Genomic DNA, 23,592 nt, shown 5'->3' on the forward strand with positions numbered 1-23,592 from the left:
CTAGGTCAGTCAGTATGCAGCAGTGCCAAACAGTGTCTGGCAGCGGAAGGGGGGATCCCAAGATCAACAGGATGCAAACCTTGGGTGAGCCTGAACGGCTGAGCTAGCGGCCCTCCGACCTTGCAAAGATACTTTGTACGCAGCACGTTACTTACAGGCTGCAGCCATCTGCATCTCGTGCAGAGTAGCGAGGGTACGCGAAATACGTCGCAGTCCTCGCCAGCCGGACATCTTTACTGGCTAGATGTCTTCTAACATATGCATGAAAAAAAGAGATCGGCGCATTAAGGGCAGCCAGAAGCAATTATGCCCCAGTTTTTCAGCTGCGGATTTGCTGCACAGAAGCTTTCTGGAAGGCAGCTTAGCCGGTTGCGGAAAGGTTGATGAGGCAAATAAATGACGCTCAGGAAAGGCGTACCAGAGATAAGGACAAAACATAATGTCATTCCGTGCTCTCATCGCCAGCGGTGCACACTCCGTACGGAGCTTCGCGACGCGTGCCAGGCCTTTCAGTCGGACGATTTGCACTCCGCACATTTCGCGGCTGAGCTTCTGTTGCAGGTTTCATTCTGTGTCTGAGAATAGGTGCAAGCGATGTGTGCATGCGACGTACATATCCGCAGTCCGGTGTGGGGTGCCACGCACTTCAAGTGAAAAACTCCAGCTGGGCTTGTGACTGCAGTCCGTGTGCCGACCTTTGCCTATTGAATGAATGGCAGGTCTACACTCTACTCTCCGTCCGTACAGCGTGTCCATTTGGGATCCACTTTGCCGAGAGATAAGAGAAATGACCTCCGATGGGCGCTGACGGTCGCAACAAAGTCCATGTTGCAAGGCCAATTGTAGTAGGTCTCTCGGCGCGGATTTTACGTAGGTAGGTACGGAGTACTCCGGGCGGAACACATGAAGACGCCTCGCGTAACGCGATAAGAAATGAAAATGCAGGCCACCTTTTCGCAGCGAAATCGGCTCTGTTGTCGTTGGTCGTTCGAATTCGCATAGCTCGTAAGGAGTACTACTGCGAGTGCAGTCGCTCTCAAAGGAAGAAGGCGCGACCCCTGCGCCCCCACGGCCCCAAAGCCCAACACCCCTTTGCACTTTCCGAGGACAGCTGCATCCATTGGCTGGGCATCGTGCTGAAAGTGCAAACTGGGCTTCCGTCATATGTCGCAAAAGCAGTCGAAAGCGGAAGGGGGTGTTGCAGTCGCAAAAGGAAGTAGCTTTGCACAGCTTAAGTAAGGGGAACAGGCCAATGGAAGCGTCCTAGTAGCCGATCAACATCTAACAAACCGATTTTCATCCGTCTCAGCATCTTGGCAACAACGCGAGCGACTGAGGATCGAATGTCGCCCTTCTCTTTTTGCTGTGTCCTCTCCTTCTTCTTTCTTCTTCCGTTTCTTTCTTTACGTCGTATGCCAGATTCGCCCCTTAGGCACTACGCCATTTCCGCCGGCAAGATGGGATTCACTCATTCGAGACTCAGCATCGCATCCAAGGTGACAAGAGAGACAATGCGAAATGGCTAACAGCAATTCAAAGCCGGGTCCCGCATCGAATCCATGCGGTCCCATTCGCTGTGCCTCTCTTATCTTTCGGGTCCCACTTGGCTGTAGCTACTGGCGCCTTGGCAGGGAAGCCAAGTCCACTAGTCCTTACAGGCCTCTCCAGGCTGGTGATGCGGCCGTTGCATGGTGACGAGACTTGCCGCAACTCTGGAGCCTGAAGGGGCATACGCCCTCTTCCCTTGTTTTTCTGCTCTTTTTCTTCCCGACTAACCCTGTCGGCCACCCCTGCCCCCCTGTTCGCTGCTCCACCAGGTGCGTTAGACAGGCGGTTTGCAGGCCATTCTGGGGTCTCAACCCGGAGCCGATTTCGTACTCAGCACGTTTGTATATATACCTTTAATTAGCCACCCCTCCCCATCCCTTTGCTTTTTTCTTCTTCTGGTTTTAGCAGGCTCTCGGTTGATCTTTGTCGATCCCCTCACCCAGCCCCAGCTCCCTCCTTTCTTTCCCGGCTTGCACTCGGCCTCCATTCCTTCCTGTCGCCGAAACGGGCACAATCCTTCTCTCGACAACACTCTGCACACACTGCAACTCCTCGAAAGGCAGCAATCATGTCGTCCGGACCGGTCGAGGTGTACAACGGCACGGTTGGCCATGCCAGCAATGGCGGTGACTCACTGACGTCTGACCTCAATGTCTACTACTCCGTATGCTGGGCCTCGTTCTTGTTGCTAATGCTCATCGCCGGCCATTTACTGATTTGCGGTCTCCAATTTAGAGCGGCGATTTCGCCTGGATCATGACATCCGCGGCTCTCGTCTTGCTGATGATTCCGGGTGTGGGCTTCTTCTATTCCGGCCTTGCCCGCCGCAAGTCGGCGCTGTCACTCATCTGGCTCTCCATGATGAGTATAGCCGTCGTCACTTTCCAATGGTTCTTCTGGGGCTATTCCCTGACCTTCTCCCACACCGGCGATGCCTACATCGGCGACCTGACCAACTTCGGCCTCATGAAGACCCTTGCACAGCCCAGTGTGGGTGGCTCCAAGGTCCCCGACCTGCTTTTCTGCCTCTACCAGGGCATGTTCGCCGCCATCACGTACGTCTCTCCCTCCTCTCTGCATCTTCTTCCAGACTTTGTCGGCAAAAGCTAACAGTCGTCCGTCCAGTCCTGCTCTCGCCATCGGTGCTGCTGCTGACCGCGGCCGCATGCTTCCCTGCATCGTCTTCATCTTCGTCTGGTCCACCATCGTCTACGATCCCATCGCCTACTGGACCTGGAACCCGCGTGGCTGGTCCTACAAGCTCGGTGGTCTCGACTTCGCCGGTGGCACGCCCGTGCACATCTCCTCTGGCGCTGCTGCCCTGGCCTATTCTCTGATGCTCGGCAAGCGCACTGGCTACGACAAGGCCCACGGCCTGCCGTACCGTCCCCACAACGTCACCCACGTTGTTCTCGGAACCGTCTTCCTCTGGGTCGGCTGGTTCGGCTTCAACGGTGGCTCTGCGCTCGCCGCTAACCTGCGTGCCGTTATGGCCTGCCTGGTTACCAACCTGGCTGCCTCTGTCGCTGGCATCACTTGGTGCCTGCTCGACTACCGCCTGGAGAAGAAGTGGTCGACTGTCGGCTTCTGCTCGGGCGCTATCGCCGGCCTGGTTGCTATCACCCCGGCCTCTGGTTTCGTTCCGGCATGGTCTGCTGTCATCTACGGCATCGTTGGCGCCATCGTGTGCAACTTCGCCACCAAGCTCAAGTTTGTCCTGGGCATTGACGATGGACTCGATATCTTTGCTGAGCATGCCGTTGGCGGTATTGCTGGCAATATCCTGACGGCCTTCTTTGCTGCGTATGTTCCCATCCAGCTTTCCTGCTGTGCTGCCTGATTTGGACGGAAAACTGACATTTCACAGCGACTACATTGCTCACCTCGACGGTGCCACCGTGATTGACGGCGGCTGGCTCAACCACCACTGGGTTCAGCTCGGCTACCAGCTGGCCGACTGCGTTGCCGGCTTCTCCTACTCCTTTGTCCTGACCTGCGTCATCCTGTTCCTGATGAACCTCGTGCCCGGCCTCAGCCTGCGCGTGACGGCCGAGGAGGAGGAGCTTGGCCTCGACGATGCGCAGCTTGGCGAGTTCGCCTACGACTACGTTGAGCTGGCCCGCACGCCGCCCGAGGCGCTGCACGGCGAGTTTGTGTCCAATACGAGCAATCCCGGCAGTGTCAAGGAGAGCAAGGGGGCATCGCCTGTCTAGATACTGAACAGCTGGTCGATCATTCTATTTTTGTCTTATTAATGTTGGTCATCTGCGTGCATGCGTCTGCGTGTAAATCCAGGCGGAGACGGTAGGCGGATGTTGTTTCATCATATATACCATTTTGGGCGGAAGCCCGGAAACAAAACGTGGCACCCCGTTTTTCGTTTACTTTTTTGTATTATTTGATAGCCTGATACCATCCGAGTTATCCCCTCTTAAACTTTTGCAGCCACGCTTATTCTCACAGACTTGCTGAATGTGCGGCCACAATGTCTGATATGACAAAGCTGTCGGCGAGGCTGTGGATTCGCAAGCATTTTGTCGGCAGCCTTGTCTGAGCGGTATACTCCATAGTGTTCCTAAACCGGCAGGCTTAGCCGCCCCATCACCCACCAGCATGTGCGAAAGGGAGAAAACGTGTTGTTAGTGTCAGTCTTGCGGCAGCATCCGGTCGGTTTTTGATGGGGTTGATTGCATTTAGCCCACCTGCACCTGCCAAAACTTGACGCACTTGTGCATGTCCTAGTGCACGTCCGGATCACAAGAGCTGCAACTCAAAAGCCAAATGGACGTGTCAGATTCTATTCACCTAACCGTTTGGGGTACAGCAGAGCAAGGGCAGGCCGCACAAAGATAGCGGCGATGTTCTTCCTTTGTCACTTCAGAGCGGACAAAGCAGGGAGGGATGATATGTTGGTTGGGGATATCACAAAGAAGGCAGGACATGAAAGCCGGGCTTAAAGAGAACTGCGGCCCAGCTTACATGGACACCTTGTAGACCGCACCGAGTCGATTCAAACACAAACACAAACACGCTCAAATAGACAGGACGACGCGACAGCATCCAAGATGGGCACACCCGACAGCCGGCTGGATCCGACAGACCGCCAGCGCTCGCTCTTTCGGAAGCTGCAAATCCGCAAATGGTCGAGTGACACGATCGAGATGGTCCCGGGCCTCATCGGCGCATACCAGGCATATGCCGGCCTTCTCTGCGCCGCACGCAAGGGCGACCCGATCGAGACGACGGCGACGGCAAGAGGAGACGGAGAAGCATCGCTGGAGAGTGCTGCGCGCCAGGTGGTGCAGGAGCTCTTTGCCTGTCGCTGCATCCTGACAAAGCAGACCCGCCAGATCAGGAGTACCCGGGAGAGCATTGAAGACGGTGGGGTCTCGACCTTGTCAGGGAATGAGATTCAGGCCGTGCTCCACTCGACGTTTGCCCGCGGGTTTCTGTGCTGCCCGGGCATAGCAGAAGCGATCGGTCCTCTGCATGCACTCCTGCTCGAGCCTGCAGCCCAGTCTTGCGAGAAGACTAGTCCGAACCGATCTGAGGGTGAGATGAAGCAAGAACGCCCAGACGACAGAGCCCCGACGACAGAACGGGGTCCGGACCCCCCAGCGTGGACGTGGTCTCGCTGTCAGGAGCAGAGACTGAGGAGCGTGGCCAAGCCGCCGCCGTCGCGACGTTTCACGGTCCTGGACACGGCCAGACGGCCGTCACGCAAGCAGAAGCAGAAGCTGCCTGCTTCGGCTGCTGCTGCTGCCCCCGTGGACCCGATGGCCGAGCTGCAGAGGTGGCGATGGTGGGCGTCGTCGCAGCGGCTGTGTGCCGAGCGGATGCGGCCACACAGCGAGCGTCTGCGCCGGCAGCTGGTAGAGCGCATGGCCGAGCAGGAAGAGGCGCGCAAGCGACTCATGGCTACACGAAAGAACGCGCTGCAGCAGCATCTGCGGCAGCTGCTGCTGCAGACGAACCCGTTTGCCGACGCCAGGCCGCCGATCCGCCTAGCTAAACCCGCTGCGAACACGACTGAGACCAGACAGAGCGGCTGGCCGGCCGACGAAAGGATGCCTCCGTCGTGTCGTCTCTGCCGGTGTCGGCACCACCGAGGCGAGGCGCTTCGGCAACCCGTGGCACCGACCAGCACGACAGCGGCCGGCCCAGACGGTAGTCGTGGCCGTGTCCATGTCCAGGACAGCTCGCCAGACGCGAACGAAGAGATCCGGTCCGCCCGGCTGCGTCTCCTTCCCGAAACGATGTCGCTGTCGTCCTGCTTCCGGATCGCAAAGCGGCGGCTGCCGTCTCCGGCAGCACTGCAGACGACTCTGGCCGCGCTGCTCCGCGCCGCCAAGGGCCCGCTGTCTGCCTCGATGACCACAACTACCGCCGTCTTTCGCCAACAGATGCACGGACTGCTGCAGAACACGAGCAGCGGACGCTTCCACGACGGACTCACCCGAAGGCTTGCTGCTGCCAACAGGACTGGACACGGTTTGCCCCGGCTTTCAGCGTCGGAAAGCAGTCTGAAGTCGTGTCGAGAAGAGAAATCGGTCCGACGACAGAAGAAGGATCCTGGATACATCGTGAATGATCCGCGGCTGTTTTTTGGTCATTATTATTGAGTCGTAGGCGAGGAAAGAACGAAAAGTCACATGACAGGATATATCCAAAACAAGCAAGCATGAACAAGCCTCTTTCCTGAGCATCTACTACAGTGTATAGGCAGCCAGATCAGACTCCAGACAAATTGTCCGCCCAAGCCAAGAACAAGCAAATAATGGTAGAATGACAAACGCCCTGATATGCCCGGCCAACGTTGCTCAAAATCTGCAGAGGTCAAAAGTCAGCAGCCGCAGACGAAAGAGAGAACAAGCACCGGCACAACTCACCGTATCTCGTAGCTTCCCGCACGAGTCATGTAGCGAACCCACTTGACGCTGCTGTAGTTGCTCTTCTCAAAGACCTTGAGGTAGCGCACCAGCAGGCCGCTGCTCGTGAACATGAGCAGGCTAAAGTCCAGGCTGAGCGGCGGCCGGCTCCAGCTCTTCTGGTTCGTCATGCTGGTCAGCTCGGCCTCGGCTGACAGCACAAACTCGGACTGGCCGGTGAAGCGGCTAATCTTCCACACAATGTTGTTCTCCGACGGCTCGTACTTGGCCTTGCCCTGCGTGCAGCGCTCGGTGATGCGTGCCGTGTTGAGCGGCGTCGGGATGCGCACGACTACGTTGGTGGCAAACAGCTTGGGCCCAAAGTTGGCCCGCACGCCGATGCTATACTCGACCTTGGTCTTGCCCACCTCGTTGACGATGGCGTGCACCTTAAACGGCAAGTTCACGTTCTCCGTCGACCGGTAGCGCATCAGCTCAAACTCGCCGTCCGGAGGGATAAACGAGATGATGCGGTCCGAGTCAAACTTGCCCAGCTTGACGCACTGGTGAAATTGGCAGTCCTCCAGCGTGACGCTGCCCGCCGCTGCCTTGGTCGCCTTGCTGCCCTGCCGGTTGCCCGATGGCAGCCCCTGCACCGTGTCCGAGTCCAGCAGCAGCCGGTCGTTGAGCCCAAACTTGCACTCCGGCGTCCCCGAAAGGTAGGCTCGCATGACGATCTGCCCTGTCACATCCGCCCGTAGCACCGCTCCCGTCGCTGACATGAGCAGGTTCACGTCCTCGATCACGTCCACAAACGCCTCGTTCTTGCGGTACTTGACGTCCGCCTTGCGCCACGACAGCGCTCCCGTCGCCTGCATCGTAATCTTGGCCGAGTCTTCCGCCCGGTGCTCCGACTTGACGCCCTCCGTCGTGATGTACATCTTGAGCGTGTCCGTCTCCGTGTTCTGCGGGTATCCGAAATCGATAATCTCTGCAGCGCCCCGTTGTCAGCACCACGGAACCACCGCGCGCCCCACAAACCCCCTCTTCCAGACTGAGACTTACCGTCCAAGAGCTCATACACAAGCACAAAGTTGTTTTTGACCGCCTCCTCGTCAAACTTGCCAAAGTACCCACGACCCAGCTGGATCAGCCGGTAGAGAAACTCAAACACGAGCGCCGCATTCGCGTTGCTCTTCGTGATCGCCACCAGGTAGATGTTCTCGTGCTTCACATGGCTGAATGTCGTGCTGCCCAGCGTTAGGATTGGCGATCGCACCTGCGGATTCGAAATCACTTGGATGCGGAACACGTCGGCTAGCCGCGGCCGGCAGTCGTTGCGGAACGCCCGAAAAATGAGATTTTCACCCTTCTGGTTGAAGATGAGAATGCCTGACAGCATCTTGGTCGTAGCGGGGACGTCTGCGCGCCGGAAGGGAGGGGGGCAATGAGAGAAAGGGCCAGTGAGGCCGGAAAGACCGGCGGTCGGAACGCGGTACAACCTTCAGCTGGAAGGTGAGCCCTGGTCAAGCGGGGAGGCGATTGCGGACGGCAAAGACAAAGGAATGTGCAGGGAATCGTGGAAAGGTATAATAATAGGTCACAGCGCGATTGGGTATCTCACGGCGCTGCTGATTACGGATGCTCGTGTCGCCCGTCAGGAGGTGGATTCGACGTTTGACGAAGCTGTGCTGTACTTCTCGGCGCATGGCAGAATTGGTTGTGCCGCCATGGGCGGTGAGATGCCGCGAGCTTGGGTGATTATGTCAGCAACTCTGCCCCTTTTCCCGGACGCCCATCGCGGCTTCCTCAGCGGAGGTGCACTGTGGCAAGCCGTCTTGCTCTCGTCTTCGCTTTTCATTCTGCTACTGTTCAACCACAAAAGCTATTTGCTGCTTTAAAATCCCCCGACTGTGACTCTGCATCACATTGTATTCCAGACCCATGATATTCATACAACAGGTATAACAACTGGGCAAAGCACTCTTGGCCATCACGCCCACTGGCGGTGCGCGACCAGAATTGGGACTGGGCCTTTCGGCTGCTTCTGCTCAACCCACGGTTTTCATAGCATCACAGTTACCTATTTCATAGAGCTACCCAATGTTGCACGCACCATCGGACGTCTTGCTTCAGTCATCGCTCTGCAGAGCTGATAGCTACACGTGAACACTGCCCGTTCCAGGTCCAAATTAGAGCTCGACGCGTACGTAATCTGCAGGATCGGACGAGTACACGCCTATATGCCATTTATGCCTGAACCAGCTGGTGGTCACCATGATCGTGGCGGGCAACCTTGTCCCAGCTCATGCGCTTTCGCATCACGACACCTCGACAGTTCAAATCGTACGCATGGGATTGGGTGGGACCTTGTAGTTTCTGTGGCTCAGAGGAACACCAGGCTGCCTCCTACGACAAATGGCGACTATTTTTCCTGACAGCCAGGCGTGCCTTGTATCTCCTTTCAATATGTCTCCTCGCGTACAGGGTATTTTCTGAGAGCAGCGCTCTCTTTACCACAGCGGATATCCTGAACAGATACTTGATACTTTTTATTTGCGGCTGCTTCCAGCGGCTAGCCTATTCTCAGCACTGTATGTATATCAAGCACAGCTGTGGTTCACCAAGCAAACAGACTATCGTGTCCGGACTTGTTGGGCCCTTTGTGACGGACAAGTCCCGGGCCTCCAGGGCCGTAGCTGGCGGTCTGCCAAGACCGAAACCAACGTATCTCGGTGACATTCAGCATGGCATCTCAAGCATCACACGACACCCCCTCCCTTGAGCTTCTTCGATGCGCTGTCTCAGCTGCCTGCAGTGTGCGAAGTTTTCGCATATGCACTGGTCTCCTAAAGGTGGAAACGGCGTGCATTAGATAGCCGAAGAAGTGGAGATTTTCCTCATTTTCTGCTGGGACGGAAAGGTCACAGCTGTCTGCTTCTAGCGTCTTGCGGGCCACTCGGCCCAAGGGTGCATGGGTATAGCTCTTTGTTCGTCTCGCGACCTTTGCTGTCGTACCACTTCGTTACTGCAGTAGCCGCGATGCACAGCCAATCAGCTTGCGTGCGCGGATGGATACATCGGCTCTAGACGGCCATCGAGGACACGGTCAACAGCAGTCCGGACGGCAGAAGCAACGGCGGCGTCGTGAAAGAGAATGCCGAGCTCTTGGCTGGTGAACCAGCTGGCACGGTCCATGTTTCCGGATCCCAGGACGGTGTGCTCGCCATCAACAATGGTCAGCTTGAGATGGGACTGGACGGGCTCGTCTGAGTCGACTGCAAAGCCTGATTCGTTTGTTGATGTTGCTGTCACCGCAGGGAGAATGGCCTGCTCTTCGTCCCCAACGGCGACTGGACGTTCCACAGAGACAGAGGCGCGCCGGAGAGGGTGGAAGTACCAGATACGAAGCTTTCCGCACAATGTGTCCGGACGCAGGGCCTCGTAACGCCGGATCCAGCCGCGGAGATAGCGGGCAGTGGTGGTACCAGAGGTCACAAGCTGCTCCAACACCATCATGCTGCGGCCGGTCACGATATCGACGTCGACGCCACGGGACAGGACATTCAACAAAGCTGTGACAGCGGGCTGGGAGGTGACGTTCGGGGTCTGGACGAAAATGTTCTTCCGGGCGGTCTCGAAGAGCTGTAACAGCGCCAAGTTGAGCGGAGTTGGAGGCGGCGGAGGTGCGTGCTGCCATGGGAACGGGCGGAAGGCGGGGTTGCAATGGTGAGACGAGGGCAGAACCATGGTGTGGATAGGGGCAGCATCTGGGCTGAAGCCGACAACAATGCTTCCAGGGCCGTCAACGTCCAGGGGGGATATGGTGGTTGTCGAACGGGTGTCGGCTGTTGCGCAAGCGCTGGGGGCCGTTTCTGCTGACTCAGCAACATCGCCGGCTTCGACAGCACCAGACAGTACCTCGAGTGGTGGCAGGTCATCACCCCAGGTGCGAGCGTAAAAAGAGAGCAGCGGGCGGATGACGGGGCCGGTGAGCTCAACGCAGCCCTCGAGCCAGGGCTCCCAGCTGATGTTGCAGCTGGGTAAGAAGGCGCGATGGCGGTCGATGAGGACCATCTTGGGATGCATGACGCTGAGCGGGCGAAAAAAGAGGCTCTTGACGGCTAGATCGATGCCGGCTTCGTGCAGAACGGTGGCCGGTGGCAGGCCGAGCTGTGATGACCAGGTAGCGGCCGGGTAGACGCAGCCGTCAGCCGAGGCGGTGTGGAGCAGCTTCTGGACGAGAGTCCGTGACGAAAAGCATATGCGGATGCGGAGAGTAGATTTTGATGATGGACCTGGCCCCTGCTGTCGCTGTTGTTCTCGACGGGTGGCAGCCAGACGTGCGAGGGCGGCAGATAGGCCCTCCAGACTCTTGGACGGCGCCCAGAAGCACGTCACCACGATGATCTCATGCCGTGCGACCAGCATCGCTGGCAGCAGTGCCGACACAAAAATAGAGGCACCTGTGCCCAAACGGAACGACTGCAGCCTGCTGTCGACAATCAGCTCGGCGGCCGACCCGTGCGCATCGCCAAAGTCGTACGGTGGCAGGTCGTCCCGCCAGGCGGCCGCCGGCTGGGCCTGAAGCTGGCCGACGAGGCTGTAGTCGAAGGAATCTGCCATTGGCAGTCTAGTCGTTACAGAGGATGCAGAAGAAAAAGGAAAATTAAGGGCGAAAGGACGAGACAGTAAAAGGTGATGCAGCGAGACAGTTCATGGCTGGCGTTGTGCTGGTTGCGCCTTCCTCGCGGTGAGCAGCGCTAATCCTATTCGGGACATTCATTGGTCTTGGTCGTTACTTCTTTTACAAGTGCTGTCTGTGCCTTGATCGCATTTCCTGCTTCCTGTCTAGAACCAATGTGAGCTGTTTCAGCTGCAAGGATGCCATAGCCTTCATTCGGTACGCTACAACGGGCATACAAGTTTGCTTCAACGCATCAGGTCAGCATGAAAAGAGTCTCAAACCAATAATCGTACTTTATTTCACTGCTTCGATCCCTATTTTTTTCTATCTGCAAAAGAAGCGTTTACCTACTTGGGAGGTTTCTGCACCACACGCCCTTTCTCGTCCCTCTCCCAATGCAAATCACATCTCCTGAAGCCTCCCAATTTTCTTACCCCCATCGGCGTGGCCGCTCCCATGCCGTCGAACCCAATATCGTTGAGCGCCATATCCAGCAATCGACTATGTCCACCAGCTTATATTCCACTAGACATTCCTGCATCACCGTTACTACTATTATCAGCCCTGCTGTATTTCTTTGTGCTAGATTTCTATAATTACTTACTTCAGTATCTGTTTCAGCCAGGAGAGTTATGTCGTTTCATTCTGGTTCTAGTAAAGTACAAAAGCACTGTTGGTCCATTCATTCCACCTACTCTCGCTCTTCTCCTGGTCCTTCGTCCTCCGGTCTCACGATGCGACCTGGCGTCCCAGTCAGGCTTTCGTTGGGCACGCAGTCGCCGTTGACGCCGCCGTTGCCGACGCCAAACGACGCCGGCGTCTCGTCGGCCGCGTGCCGGCAGTTGCCGTAGCCGATCACTGTGTTCCACCGGTCTGTTGGGTGGAAGAGCTGGGCCGATCGGCCGTGGTTAGCGTCGCAGCAGAGTAGCCCGAGACGCTCGGCCATCCAGGCGATGTCGTAGCCGCACAGCGTCTGCGACACATCGTTCCTGTCGTTACACACATACACGGCGCTGGTGTCCGAGCAGAAGACGCGCAGACAGCCGCCGGCAGGGGCCACGACCGACACGTTGGCTGCCCTCAACGAGGCGGCGCCAAGGCGGATGGTCCCCGGTTGGCCGGTGCGAAAGTTACCGCAGTAATAGGCTGAGGTGATTAAGTATAGAGGGACGAGAAGAGAGGGAAAAAAAATGATAAATAAGAAGAATGGAAAAAGGAAAGATGAAAACGTGAAAATAAGGGGAGTATCTGCTTCAAGGACTCACCATACTGCCCATCAGACCAAGGCCCACCCGGGCCCTTGCGCATGTCACTGCTGTCGAGCGGCCCCGGTTCTGGCAGATATCGTGCCTGGATGTTGCCTTCGGGCTGCAGACGCTTGCTCTCACCGTGGCGCATGGCTACGGCGACGATCAGGCCGGCCATACAGGCCAATATGGAAACAACCCCCGCAATATAACACGCGCGCGCAGCTGTCTGGCCGTGCGGCCTGCCTCGGAGACACGGCTGTGGTTGGTCCATGCTTGTGCCTTGGCGTTGTGTACTGGGTAGTCTCTGTTTCTGTGAACAGAAAGAACTGGCTCATCGGGATGCCGGTAGAAATGTGGAAGATGCGAGAAATTGTGTACATATAACTCGGGACGCCTTATGTATCTGCCGTGGCAACAAGAGTGACAGGCTATGGCCGTCTTGTGTGAGCTGTTAGAGTGACAATACGGCAGTGAATGCAGGCTTTGCCCTCCTCCTGTGAGAGGAGTCATGGGGGTGACTCAGCTAGCTGTTGAGCTAGCCATTGTAGACAGCACACAGAGCCATAAGGCAGAGGGCCGCACTCATGAGCGAAGCCAAAAAGCAGACGTCTCGTGTCATAAGGCCCAGATGTTTGCTTTGTGGCTACGTCTTGGATGTTGTGTAGCTCGTCGTATACGATTGGCTTCTCTATTTTGTAAAGCCTTTACTCTGTAGACTACTTTGTAAAGCGTTTCTATAGTCTATACAGAAGACAGGAGACAATATAAGAGCAACGATGCCGAGGTGAAGATGTACACCTAAGCGATATACTTGTAACAGAGCCTTGCCTAGCGCCGCAAGCGGAAAAAGTAATTGTCCAGACAGCTGCCCGATCTTATCGCCGCCACACTTTCGTATTTCGGATTTTGAAATTCGAAAAGGCCGCGACGCCCCATCAATGCCGCATCGCAGCGCGACATCCACTTGTCTTTTACTGTACAAACACATTTTAGCTTGTTGATTTTGCAATGTCGCACGGTAGGAATTATCCGCCGCCGCCGGGCCTAGACCGTCCGAGCGCATCTTCACGACTGCCGCCGCCTCCTTCACTGCGGTCAGAATCGTACCGGCCATCAGGGCCGAGAGTCAGCAACGGAGGGGGTCGTGGACGCGACCGAAATCGCGGACGCGGCCGTGGCGGTGGTGGTGGTGGCTGGAACAACCGCGACGACGACCGGTCACGCAACGGCCGATCCGACAACTACCACCCGCTTCCTCCGCGCCCCAGCTCTCCTCATCGCTTCCGGGGAGGCGACAGCGGGCCAACACCTCCGCAGGGCGAGTTCACGTTCCGGGCGCCGAAACCGTCAGGTGTGTACGAGGCGCAGCAGCGCGGAGATTCGTACCAGCCGCGCGACCGGGATCGGGACAGAGATTGCGACAGAGACCAGCGCTATGTGCCGTCAGGGCCGCGGTCCTACCAGCAGCATGGCCGGCCGAGCTACGAACGTCGTGGCGACCGCAGAGATGGCCGTCGAGCGAGAGGTGGGCGCTTTGGACGGTTTATCGCGGCCGACCGGCCAATCTTGCACCAGACGAGCCAACAGGACGGAGACGCATCGCAGGACTTTGCCAAAGGCGCGGGCGGCATCACGTACCTCAACTTTGACGAGCTGTCGGACAGCGACGAGGCTGAAATGGATATTTCAGGCGACGAGGGCGGTGTTGTGAGCGGCGACGACGCCGACGGAAAGCCGGCTCGCAAGCGGACGCGTCTCTCCAGGTCGGCTGACGAAGCGGCCAGCGTGCCCAAGTGGTCTAACCCGGATCCCTACACGGTGCTGCCGCCGACCGAGACGGGACAGAAGAAGAAGGACGTTGTGCATCTGATCCGCAAGGCCCGCGTCAGGGCGGAACAGACGTCGTCTACGGCGCCGGCTGACACGGAGGAATTCATATCATGTGACATGGACAGCGAAGGCGAGGAGGACGAAGAGGACGATATGCTCGTGATCGATGATGTCGACGAACTGGATAGCAGCAGAAAAGGGAAGGAGCTCCAGGCAACAGGGGATGACCGCGTCCGCGACAACGGCGGCAGCAACGACCAACAGGCGGTGAGCAGTGGCAGTAATGGTCGCGACGCGAGAGAATCGGGAGAATCGATAATATCAGATCTCTCTCGAGATCCCGCCAGAGCGCCAACCTCGCGGGCGGCGGCAAAAGCAACCAAGGCGGCGGCGAAAAAGGCAAAGACGGCATCGGGCAGCGCACCGCCCCCGGTTGCCGAGCTCAATCCGTCGCGCAAACGGACACACGACGACCAGTTCAAGCTGCCAGACCATGCGAAGCTGAAGAGAGCCACCACCATGCCTGCGGCTGGCTTCATCGTGCCCAGCTGGCAAGCCAAGGAGAGCGAGGACCGGTGTCCGTGGCTCAAGGACCATTCCGACACTGCCGTGATAGCGACTTGGTCAGTTTTGTTCTGCTGCCCCTTTTCACTTGTCTTCTCTCCTGACAGTATAGGCTTCACAAGGAAATTGTCGATTTCTACAACCACGTCAAGCCGCGCGAATTCGAGCAGCGGCTGCGCCAGGACCTGATTGACGACCTGGAACGCGCGGTGCGCAAGCGGTTCTCCAACGCGAAGCTCTTCTGCTTCGGCTCCTTCATGTCGGGTCTGTACCTGCCGACGGGCGACATGGATCTGGTGATGTGCTCGACGCATTTTCTCAACAACCGGCCGCCTGTGTTTAACAAGAAGGGCGTGCTGTATAAGTTTGGCAACTTTCTCTGCATGAATCAGATGGCCGACCGCGAGCATCTCGAGCACATCACCAAGGCCAAGGTGCCGCTTGTCAAGTACGTCGACGTCAAGACCTGGCTCAAGGTCGACGTGTCGTTTGAGAACATGACCGGCGTCGCCGCTGTCCGTACCTTCACCAAGTGGCGCGAGCAGTACCCGGCCATGCCGGTGCTCGTTACCCTGGTCAAGCAGTTCCTGACCATGCGCGGTCTCAACGAGCCGGTCAATGGCGGCATTGGCGGCTTCTCCATGATCTGCCTTGTCGTCAGCATGCTGCAGCTGATGCCGCCTATCCAGAGCAAGGACATGAAAGGCGAGCACCACCTGGGCGACCTGCTGATGCACTTCTTTGACCTCTACGGCAACAAGTTCAACTACGAGTCCTCGGCCATTAGTCTCAACCCGCCGGGATACATTCCCAAGGTGAGTCCGGCCTCTCTCTAGGCACTCGGTTCTTCCAGTTCTGTCCGCTAACTTCCCTAGTCGAGAGTCACTCACTTTGTCTACAAAAACGTCGATCGGCTCTCCATCATCGACCCGAACAACCCGCAGAACGATATCGCCGGCGGTTCCAGAAACACGCCCGCCATCATGCGAGCCTTTTCCGACGCTCACGAGGTCCTCCGAAAACGCATGCTAGAGCTGGCTAGCCTGCCAGAGGCTCAGCGCCGCAACGAGAGCCTTCTGAGCGCTGTTCTAGAGGGCGACTACTCGTCGTACCGCGAACAACGAGAGCACCTCCGCTATCTGTATCGTGACATGTACGGCGCCGAGCCGAGCGACTGAGACGAGTGTACGAGCCTGATTGTGCATGGCGGTGGATGTGAGCGCCTTGGTTGCTGGCTCGCTGCTGCGACTTGCCCCCTTTTCCCTCCCTGGAAGACGACTTGGCTTCTAACATTGCGACAGGTGACGCATTCGTTTCTCTGTGCTTTGTTCTATATAATTATGTGCTTCACGACTCGATATTCATAGAGGGCGGCGCCATGCTTCCAGGCGTTTTGGAGGAGTTGTTCCGATATCATATCATCATCACGAACGGGGCAGTAGTAGAGGGCGCCTCTGTCTCGGCAGGCGCCCCTTTTTTTCGCTTTCTCCATCCATGTCGGCATGGTTCAATCTACTATACCTTTCGCTCCATCTGACTTCCCCCTATTTATTTTTAATGCGTTAATTACTTATTAATCACAGGGTCAAGCCGTTTTGGTAGACAAGAAGAAGGCTAACGCATCCTGACTAGCAAACTTCCGAGAACGCGAAAAGAAAAGATGACGGCGGACAAGAGGGGCAGGCAGCGACATCACAACGAAAGACGCCTACGACACCACGGCAACGGCCCCCCTCCTGTCCTCTTGGGAACAGGTGGAGGACCGGAGCCATCTTTTCTCACTGCACGCTACACTTTATGTCTGGCTGTGGAGAGGATTGTCACGATACTCGGAGCGGTGGCATCGACAGCTCTGATTCGCCGCATGTCGTCGAGCTGCACGACTGTCCAGCCGGAACGTGTTCAAATAGCACTTTTCATATTGCATGCAGGGCTTATCTAGTCGGTATATGCACAATAATACAACATCAATGTCGAAATATCTACACCACGTTCTTGTACACCCCCAGAAACATAAGTCATAAGAAAAGAACAGAGAAAAGAGAGGCAAAGGTGAAGGGCCAATGGAAATGCAAGCAAAGGTCGCTTGAGTCGCGCGCCTGCAAGCGTCTCTCAAGAAGTGCACGAATAGTCGCAGCTGAGACCGTCCTCTCCGGTCACAATCAGCGACTTGCAGAGGGCGACGCCGTCAGCCTGGGCGACGCAGCAGGCCGAGGCGCAGTCAGCCTTGCTGAAGCACTGGCCGGTGATGAACTGGGCACCGGCGGCCGGGCCGACACTCTGGCTGCCGGGAAGGCTGTAGTCGATGGCACAGGTGGCGGCAGTCGCAGGCGAAGTGGTGTTGGTAGAGCCGGCAACGGCAGAAACGGCGGTGCCGCTAGAGGTGCTGTTGGTGGAAGGAGCAGTGGTGTTGGCGGGAGCATCACGGACAGCGACGGTGGCCGAGCAGGAAAAGTCGCAGCTGAGCCCCTCCTCGGCGGTGACGACGGCGGGCTTGCAGAGGGCGACGCCGTCGGACTGGGCGACACAGCAGCCCGAGGCACAGTCGTCCTTGCTGAAGCACTGGCCGGTGATAAATTGGGCACCGGCGCCGGTGCCGACGCTCTGGCTGCCGGGAAGGCTAGAATCGACAACACAGGTGTCTGTCGTCGAGGAGGCAGAGGCGACGGGGGCGGACGAGATTGCCGGCGGTGCGGATGACGTTGCAACGGCCACGGCTATGCTGCTGATGGCTCGCTCGTTGAGAACGACGGGCTTGGGCATGGCCTGCACGACGGCAGAGACTGGGAGAGAGTCAGTTGTCAGTCGTAGAAATGGGAGAGAGAACAGGAGGGGATTCAGGACACATACAAGCCAGCAGAGCAGCGAGAACAAGGCGAGCCATGGTGTGTGGACAAGTAGGGGCAAAGCCAGAGAGATGTCGGACAAGGCTGCACAACCGAAATTATCTGACGCCAGGTCAGGGTAGAGAAGAGAAGGAGAAAAAGTGTGAATGAAAAACAGGAATAGGAATAGGAACGTGCCGAATGGTGATCTGCTTGCGGGAGAAGAGACAGCGAGCAGTATGCCAGCGATCGTGGCGACTTTAAGTAGCATCCGCTTTTTGTTTCTGGGCCAATGTCACGACACCCCATCTGGTCGACGAGTGCTGTGCCGTGGTGGACGACGAGCCTTGTCGTCTGGGCGGCTATGTGTGCGCCATGGCAAGCTGTCTGTCACAGGCAGCCATTCCCGTCCAGTCGTCGGAGGAAGGGGGTCGAAACCCGAAACAGGCCGGCATGGCGGCCGCATCACTTTGGCGCTTGTCAGCGGGCGGCTGCCGTCTGCAGTTGAAGGGCTATTATCACAAGAGGTCTGGCAGACACAGATGGAGCGATGCAGCACGAATGCCAGCCATAAACGGGTTAGCGCAGACGTGAGAGCATAACCATGGCGCCAAACCAGACCGCGGCCCCATCCGGGGTGTGCCTGTATGCGTTGGCACGTGGTGGAGTTTGTCGATGGCAGCCCATTGGTTTGGTTACCGCTGTGGTTGGATGCCTTTTTTGTTGTGATGTGGAAATAGTGGAATGGACGGAAAAGACAAAAAACTCTGTACCCCAACAGCTGATCGGGCAAGAGACGCGGCTTCCGGATGCGGCAGCCTGTGCGAGCTGTGCCGGGTCTGAATCAGGCATCGACGTTGGACGTGCGGAGTGGAAATTCGGGTGCACGTGCATTTACATCTTCTGCCTGCGGCCTCTGGTGATGAAAGGTCCATCGATGGGCTAAGCCGCCGTCCTCGTCAGCCTCGTGTTGTCCTCACGTCATCTGTTGACTAGTGTTCGGTTATAGCGTATTCGCCGGATTCCTTGGCTCTTGTACAGCCTCTCCCCAGCTTACCCGTATCCTCTCTGTCTCCCTAGCTCCTCATCCTCAACTCCTCAAATCGTCATCCTCTATCCTCTCTCCTCTCTCCCCTCTATTCTCATCTCCTGATTCTTCACCCCCCCCCCACACATGGACCAATTCGCGCCACCTCCACATCCCCCACCGCTGCTCAGCAGCCCCGACATCCACCAGCTCTGCACCGACGGCTTTGTCGGCCTGCAGTTGCGTCCGCATCTGACCGCTCAGCTCGATGGCCTCCTCGCTGCTGCCGACACTTTCTTTGCTCTGCCTGACGTCACCAAGGACGCCTTCCGTCCGGGCGGATCCCGGGGGCCACCTTGCAGCCCCAAGAGCACCGAGCGAGGGTATTCCCGCCTGCCGGGCGAGAAGGAGTATCTGACGCTGCGCCGGAGCCTCGACCATCTGCCGCCTGGCGACCTCGTCTCGGCAGCCACAGCAGTCTGGCGTGATGTGGCCCGACTGCTGCATCGCATCCTCGGCGACATTGCCGCATATCTCGACCTGCCCGCCGGCTCGGCCGCCTGGGACGCCATCGTGGCTGACAGCCTCGAGCCGGGCTGCCATCACGGCAACTCATCTCCCTTGTTCCCCTCATCCCCTCGCGATGACCCGCCCACGCTGTTGCGGCTGTTTCGCTACGAACACGGCGGTGGTGGCGCCGAGCAGCACCGCGACCTCGGCCTGCTCACTCTGTGCGTCTGCGTCGGAAAGGGACTGCAGGTGCGGCCAGCATCCAGCGAACATCCGGCTTCCGTCTCGACATCACCACCCAAAACCCCTCTTTGGATCGATGCCCCTCAGGTCACCGTTATGACTGGCGACACCCTCCACGTCCTCTCCGGCCGTCGCATCCCGTCTGCCGTCCATCGTGTCGCCGTCGACCGCCTGCCTGCCTCCACATCTACTCCCTCCAATCTCCCCTCTCGCCGCAGCATCGTCTTCGCCCTGCGCGCTACCGTCGTCGGCGACATCAATCTCCCCCCTTTGGGCATCGGCGGCTCCGTCAACGCCCTCTCCCTCTATCAGGCCATCCAGACACATCGCGTCAACATCAACACTGCCAAGGAGACCCGCGCTGCTGTGCGTGCCATGCGCGCCAAGCAAGGACTCTCCGGTTCTGACTCTTCTCCTGCTTCTTCATCTGCTGCTGCCTCGACAGACTATGGCACCGATGCTGACCATCAGCACTCCTCTTCCGCTAGCACGGTCGGCTTGGCCTGAGCACTGCTGCCGCCCTGACCGCACTATGCAAACCCGCCTTTATTTTGGTACTTCTCATACTCGCAGAAAAAAAAAATGAAAGAAAAAAAAATGAAACAGGAACATGGGCGGAACTAATCCTCCGCGAGCTTGGGTATCTTTCGTCGTCCTTGTCAGTCCAAATGCAAAGCCAGAACGTAGGACTCATACACAGTATTGCAAATCCACCTGGAGGAGAGATCACCAATAGCATCATAAGCCATCCCCCTGCCTCCTGTAACATCAACATCTCCTGTAACAGATGTCCCCTCATCCGATCACACGGTCCACCCAGCACATCCAGTCTTGGTCCTGGCACAACAGCTCCATCGAGCTCGTCGGCAGCGTCACCAGAAGCTCGTGGGCTGTCGACCCCGCCTTCGCTGGCAGTATCAGGGCTCCGCTCATGTTCCACGCGTCCTGCATCCGCCGAACCACGTCGGGCGACGTAGCCCCCCTCCCGCTCCCGCTGCCCACTCCCGGAATCGTCCATTTCGTGTCCGAACCGAAGAACCGCCACGTGTTGAACCCCAGATCCTGTGGCGTCCGAGGGTCGAATCGAAGTCCGATCAGCCGCGGGTCTGGAACCCGCGTGAAAAACTCCGTCCGGTCCCGCACATAGTCTTCGTCCACACTGCTGATCGTCTTGTCGATCGTTGCAACGAGCTCGGCTAGTCGTGATCGGTCCGACGCCGCTTCTACGAGAACCGCTCTTGTTGGCACCTGCGTCGCTGCCACTGCCGTTGCGTTGCCAAAGTAATCCTTGTTCTTCTCCTTGAACGCACGTGTCTTCCAGTTCACCATCGTCTGCAGCAGCGCCGTCTCGTCCAAGTCTGCAGAGTACGGCACGTATCGGTTCTTGTCGGCAAGCCGCGCCCGCGTAATATGGGCCCACGTCAGCGCTGCCAGGCAGGTGTAGTTGGTGTAGTTGATGTAGTTGGCGCCAACGTCCCCGTTTTGAAAGAGTGGTCTGCAGCAGCCCGTCCCCGTCTTCTTCTGCGTCCTGCTCGACTCGGCCGCGATGAAGCTTCGGAGCTCGTTGAGCCGCTCATTGTTGAAAACAAAAATCTTGCCAATCTTGGGGATCTCGTCCATCGGAACCCCCTCCGCTCTCAGCCGGGGCATCGTCGGGCCCAACGGCTCGTCCAAAATCGAATACTCTGGTATCCGCTCGAGAAGTTTTTCCAGACCGATATCTGTGCCGTTTATTTGCCGCCTCGACAGCGGAACATGGTGCTCCATTGTCGATGGTCCAAAGCTGGGCTGGTGGCACGTCTGCCCAGCAAAGGCTTCCAGAAATACTCGAAGACAGTCTCCGTCCGCGACGGCATGGTTGAAGTATATCCCCAACAGGAGGCCTCCCGGTATGATAAACGCCTTCACCACGGCAACTGGCACCCCCGGTAGCCCCTCGCCAACCACGCAAGGCTGGTTGAAATGGGGAGCTACAAAGGCCGCCGGTGGAAATGAAGCCTCCTTGAGCTCGTCAAACGAGGCGTACGGGAACTTGGACGAGATGTCGACAGTCGTAAACGGAATGGTCGCCTCTCCCAGTTGCGGCTTGTTGCTCGTTCGAAGGTGGACGATACCGCCGGCATGAACCTCAATGCTACCGGAAAAAGCAGGCCGTTGGCAGGCAAGCCGTTTCAGAGAGCCCCGGATATGCTGTACGGCCGCGTCTATGGCCGTGTTGTCGAACGCAAAGCAGAGAACCACCCGGATGTAGCTCCTCATAGAAGCTTGGTCCCAGGCAGGAAGCCGCGTGATTGTGTGGTCGTTGGTGGTTTTCTTGTCACAGGGACAAGAACCAATGCACAGGCTGGATGCCGGCTTTTGCTGCTGGACCCTCATTTTGGCTAGAAGGGACGACAGAGCCAGCTTGCACGAACCCAGGCGGATAGAAGGCTCTGATTTTGCAAGCTTGCCCTGCTGGTTTTTGTCTCGATAACCGGCTGTGGACTGACAGCGGGCGCCAGCTTTTTTAGGCTGGGATCGAGAACGTAAAGATTTGAACGACATGAACTCGGCTCGCCGTCGGGTATAACTGCCGGTTCGCTGCTGGTTGTGTTGTGAATAATTTGGTGTACAACGGCTGGGCAGTCCGGGAAAGTGCATATTATAAAGGCGTATGCAACAGGCTCTTTACGGTTGTGAAATGGCGGTGCGGATGATTGAAGAGTGAGTGACGAGTGACGAGTGACGAGAAAAGAGAGTTGTTGTCTGAAACGGAAGAGGGGGAGTGACGGACTCTGATTCGGTGGAGTCAGAGCCGCAATAACTTGTGAATTGCTAAACAATGCAATTCGAACAAGGGGTGTGTGTCCAGCTGTCGTTCTTGTGGGGCAGATATGTCAGGTGGGAGGCAGTCGTTGAACAGTGAAGGGGGGGAGACGCAGACAACGCAGACAGGCTGAGCACAGAACAAGACCAGGTGGTGTGTGGAGCGTATTGGTGGGAGGTGTGTGTGTGTGTGTGTGTGTGTGTGTGTGTGTGTGTGTGTGTGTATATGTGCATGAGTACTTGTTTGCTGGCGTTGGCTGTGTACATGTGTGTACTTCGCGTGATATGAGCCTGTGTCAAAGTCAAACCATCCCAAGCTAGCTCGCTCCCGTCCGGCAAGGCTGGCGGTAATTGAGCCAGTCGATGGGCGTAGGGCCGTCCGAGAACCGTATTATTCCAGCTCGTTGGAGAGGATGATCAGTGGAACAGCGCCAAAAGGACAAGGGGGGCAAGGGGAGAAGGGATCAAGGCTTGAAAGGCACAGCCTAGACGATCCCCAATAGGAAGAAGAAACCGACAAAGCCCGAAGACGGGGAGCAGATATATCCGAGAGAAAAGCAAGAGGCGCTGCAGGACACGGGTTTATCAATGGGAATACAATGGCCAAAGGCAGACTATGTGGCCGTATATGATCCCAGCAAATAAAGCGTCGGCTTCTGGACGACAGCAGACGATCATCTGGCTGCAACGCCGAATTGGTTCAAGGGAGCCCAATAACACGGCGACCAGGGTGAGAAGATTGTGATTCGGATTGCTACAGTGCATCCGGCACTCGTTGTCAGTCTCTTAGCACCCTTTGAATCTGATCCCCTTGGAGCAGTCTTTCCTCTTTTCTGCGCGCCCTCTCCCTTCTTTTTCCCAATTTGGAGTTGAGGGTTTCGAAAAGTTGCTTCTTTTGGGGGTTCACAGACCGCTTTATCCCAATGCTCTTCGTATACTCCGGAAAGGAAAAGAAAGCAAAACGTTCTCGAAATCGACGGACGTAGGGGTGTGTGCGTGTGGTGTGCAGAAAGCTTGCGGCAGGCGTGCTTTGTATGCAAGTGTACCCCCTGTCAGTGTTGGATAGCGCCGGCGGTGTAGCCGCTCTGTTCAATAGACCATCGGGTTGGGAAAAGCAGGGCGGGGAAGCAGGGAACAGTGACAGTAGTGCGAGCAGCTGGCCTTCGGGGCGCGACGGCCTTCCAGCAGGGCTGCAGAAGGGGGAAGAGAAGGCGGTAGCAGAGAGCCCAGGCGGCGGTTCCAGGTGGCGTCTAGCAAGAGCGTCGAGCGTCGGGCAGCAAGATTTGGCGCTGCGACGACAATGCGGGATCCTACCAGCAGAGGCACGCAAGATTCACGCAAGGGAGGAGGGTGGCCAAGCTGGAGCTCTGAAATCAGACCCGTGGGGGGTGGAGGATGGAGGGTGGAGAGGGTGGAGAGGGGGGACGTCTGCAGA

The 23,592-nt window shown here is 57.4% G+C and overlaps 9 protein-coding genes across 9 annotated transcripts; 4 read left to right on the forward strand and 5 right to left on the reverse strand.

Moving 5' to 3' along the window:
• Window positions 1-2,116: 2,116 nt before the first annotated feature.
• CMQ_7265 (ammonium transporter mep2) lies at window positions 2,117-3,761 on the forward strand (the record flags this gene model as incomplete). The annotated part of the gene is made up of 4 exons (XM_014314270.1): window positions 2,117-2,212; window positions 2,284-2,603; window positions 2,674-3,351; window positions 3,416-3,761. The coding sequence occupies 4 exons, from the start codon at window positions 2,117-2,119 to the stop codon at window positions 3,759-3,761; spliced, it is 1,440 nt and encodes a 479-aa protein (XP_014169745.1).
• An 852-nt stretch (window positions 3,762-4,613) lies between these two features.
• Window positions 4,614-6,170, forward strand: CMQ_7312 (uncharacterized protein; the record flags this gene model as incomplete). Its single annotated transcript, XM_014314317.1, has 1 exon — window positions 4,614-6,170. The coding sequence occupies one exon, from the start codon at window positions 4,614-4,616 to the stop codon at window positions 6,168-6,170; it is 1,557 nt and encodes a 518-aa protein (XP_014169792.1).
• A 198-nt stretch (window positions 6,171-6,368) lies between these two features.
• Window positions 6,369-7,818, reverse strand: CMQ_7414 (ap-2 adaptor complex subunit; the record flags this gene model as incomplete). The annotated part of the gene is made up of 3 exons (XM_014314419.1): window positions 6,369-6,375; window positions 6,438-7,407; window positions 7,482-7,818. The coding sequence occupies 3 exons, from the start codon at window positions 7,816-7,818 to the stop codon at window positions 6,369-6,371; spliced, it is 1,314 nt and encodes a 437-aa protein (XP_014169894.1).
• A 1,652-nt stretch (window positions 7,819-9,470) lies between these two features.
• Window positions 9,471-11,042, reverse strand: CMQ_7452 (phospholipase d/transphosphatidylase; the record flags this gene model as incomplete). Its single annotated transcript, XM_014314457.1, has 1 exon — window positions 9,471-11,042. One exon carries the CDS (start codon window positions 11,040-11,042, stop codon window positions 9,471-9,473), a length of 1,572 nt encoding a protein of 523 aa, XP_014169932.1.
• A 752-nt stretch (window positions 11,043-11,794) lies between these two features.
• CMQ_7251 (uncharacterized protein) lies at window positions 11,795-12,624 on the reverse strand (the record flags this gene model as incomplete). Its single annotated transcript, XM_014314256.1, has 2 exons — window positions 11,795-12,249; window positions 12,369-12,624. 2 exons carry the CDS (start codon window positions 12,622-12,624, stop codon window positions 11,795-11,797), a joined length of 711 nt encoding a protein of 236 aa, XP_014169731.1.
• A 737-nt stretch (window positions 12,625-13,361) lies between these two features.
• Window positions 13,362-15,925, forward strand: CMQ_7332 (topoisomerase family protein; the record flags this gene model as incomplete). Its single annotated transcript, XM_014314337.1, has 3 exons — window positions 13,362-14,806; window positions 14,860-15,562; window positions 15,623-15,925. The coding sequence occupies 3 exons, from the start codon at window positions 13,362-13,364 to the stop codon at window positions 15,923-15,925; spliced, it is 2,451 nt and encodes an 816-aa protein (XP_014169812.1).
• A 934-nt stretch (window positions 15,926-16,859) lies between these two features.
• CMQ_7238 (uncharacterized protein) lies at window positions 16,860-17,631 on the reverse strand (the record flags this gene model as incomplete). The annotated part of the gene is made up of 2 exons (XM_014314243.1): window positions 16,860-17,530; window positions 17,598-17,631. 2 exons carry the CDS (start codon window positions 17,629-17,631, stop codon window positions 16,860-16,862), a joined length of 705 nt encoding a protein of 234 aa, XP_014169718.1.
• Window positions 17,632-18,746: 1,115 nt separating this feature from the next.
• On the forward strand, window positions 18,747-19,859 carry CMQ_7076 (2og-Fe oxygenase family protein; the record flags this gene model as incomplete). The annotated part of the gene is made up of 1 exon (XM_014314081.1): window positions 18,747-19,859. One exon carries the CDS (start codon window positions 18,747-18,749, stop codon window positions 19,857-19,859), a length of 1,113 nt encoding a protein of 370 aa, XP_014169556.1.
• Window positions 19,860-20,147: 288 nt separating this feature from the next.
• Window positions 20,148-21,728, reverse strand: CMQ_7147 (anthranilate n-hydroxycinnamoyl/benzoyltransferase; the record flags this gene model as incomplete). The annotated part of the gene is made up of 1 exon (XM_014314152.1): window positions 20,148-21,728. One exon carries the CDS (start codon window positions 21,726-21,728, stop codon window positions 20,148-20,150), a length of 1,581 nt encoding a protein of 526 aa, XP_014169627.1.
• Between the last annotated feature and the right edge of the window lie 1,864 nt (window positions 21,729-23,592).

Source organism: Grosmannia clavigera (genome assembly GCF_000143105.1).
Source record: "Grosmannia clavigera kw1407 unplaced genomic scaffold GCSC_173, whole genome shotgun sequence".
Taxonomy (NCBI): domain Eukaryota; kingdom Fungi; phylum Ascomycota; class Sordariomycetes; order Ophiostomatales; family Ophiostomataceae; genus Leptographium; species Leptographium clavigerum.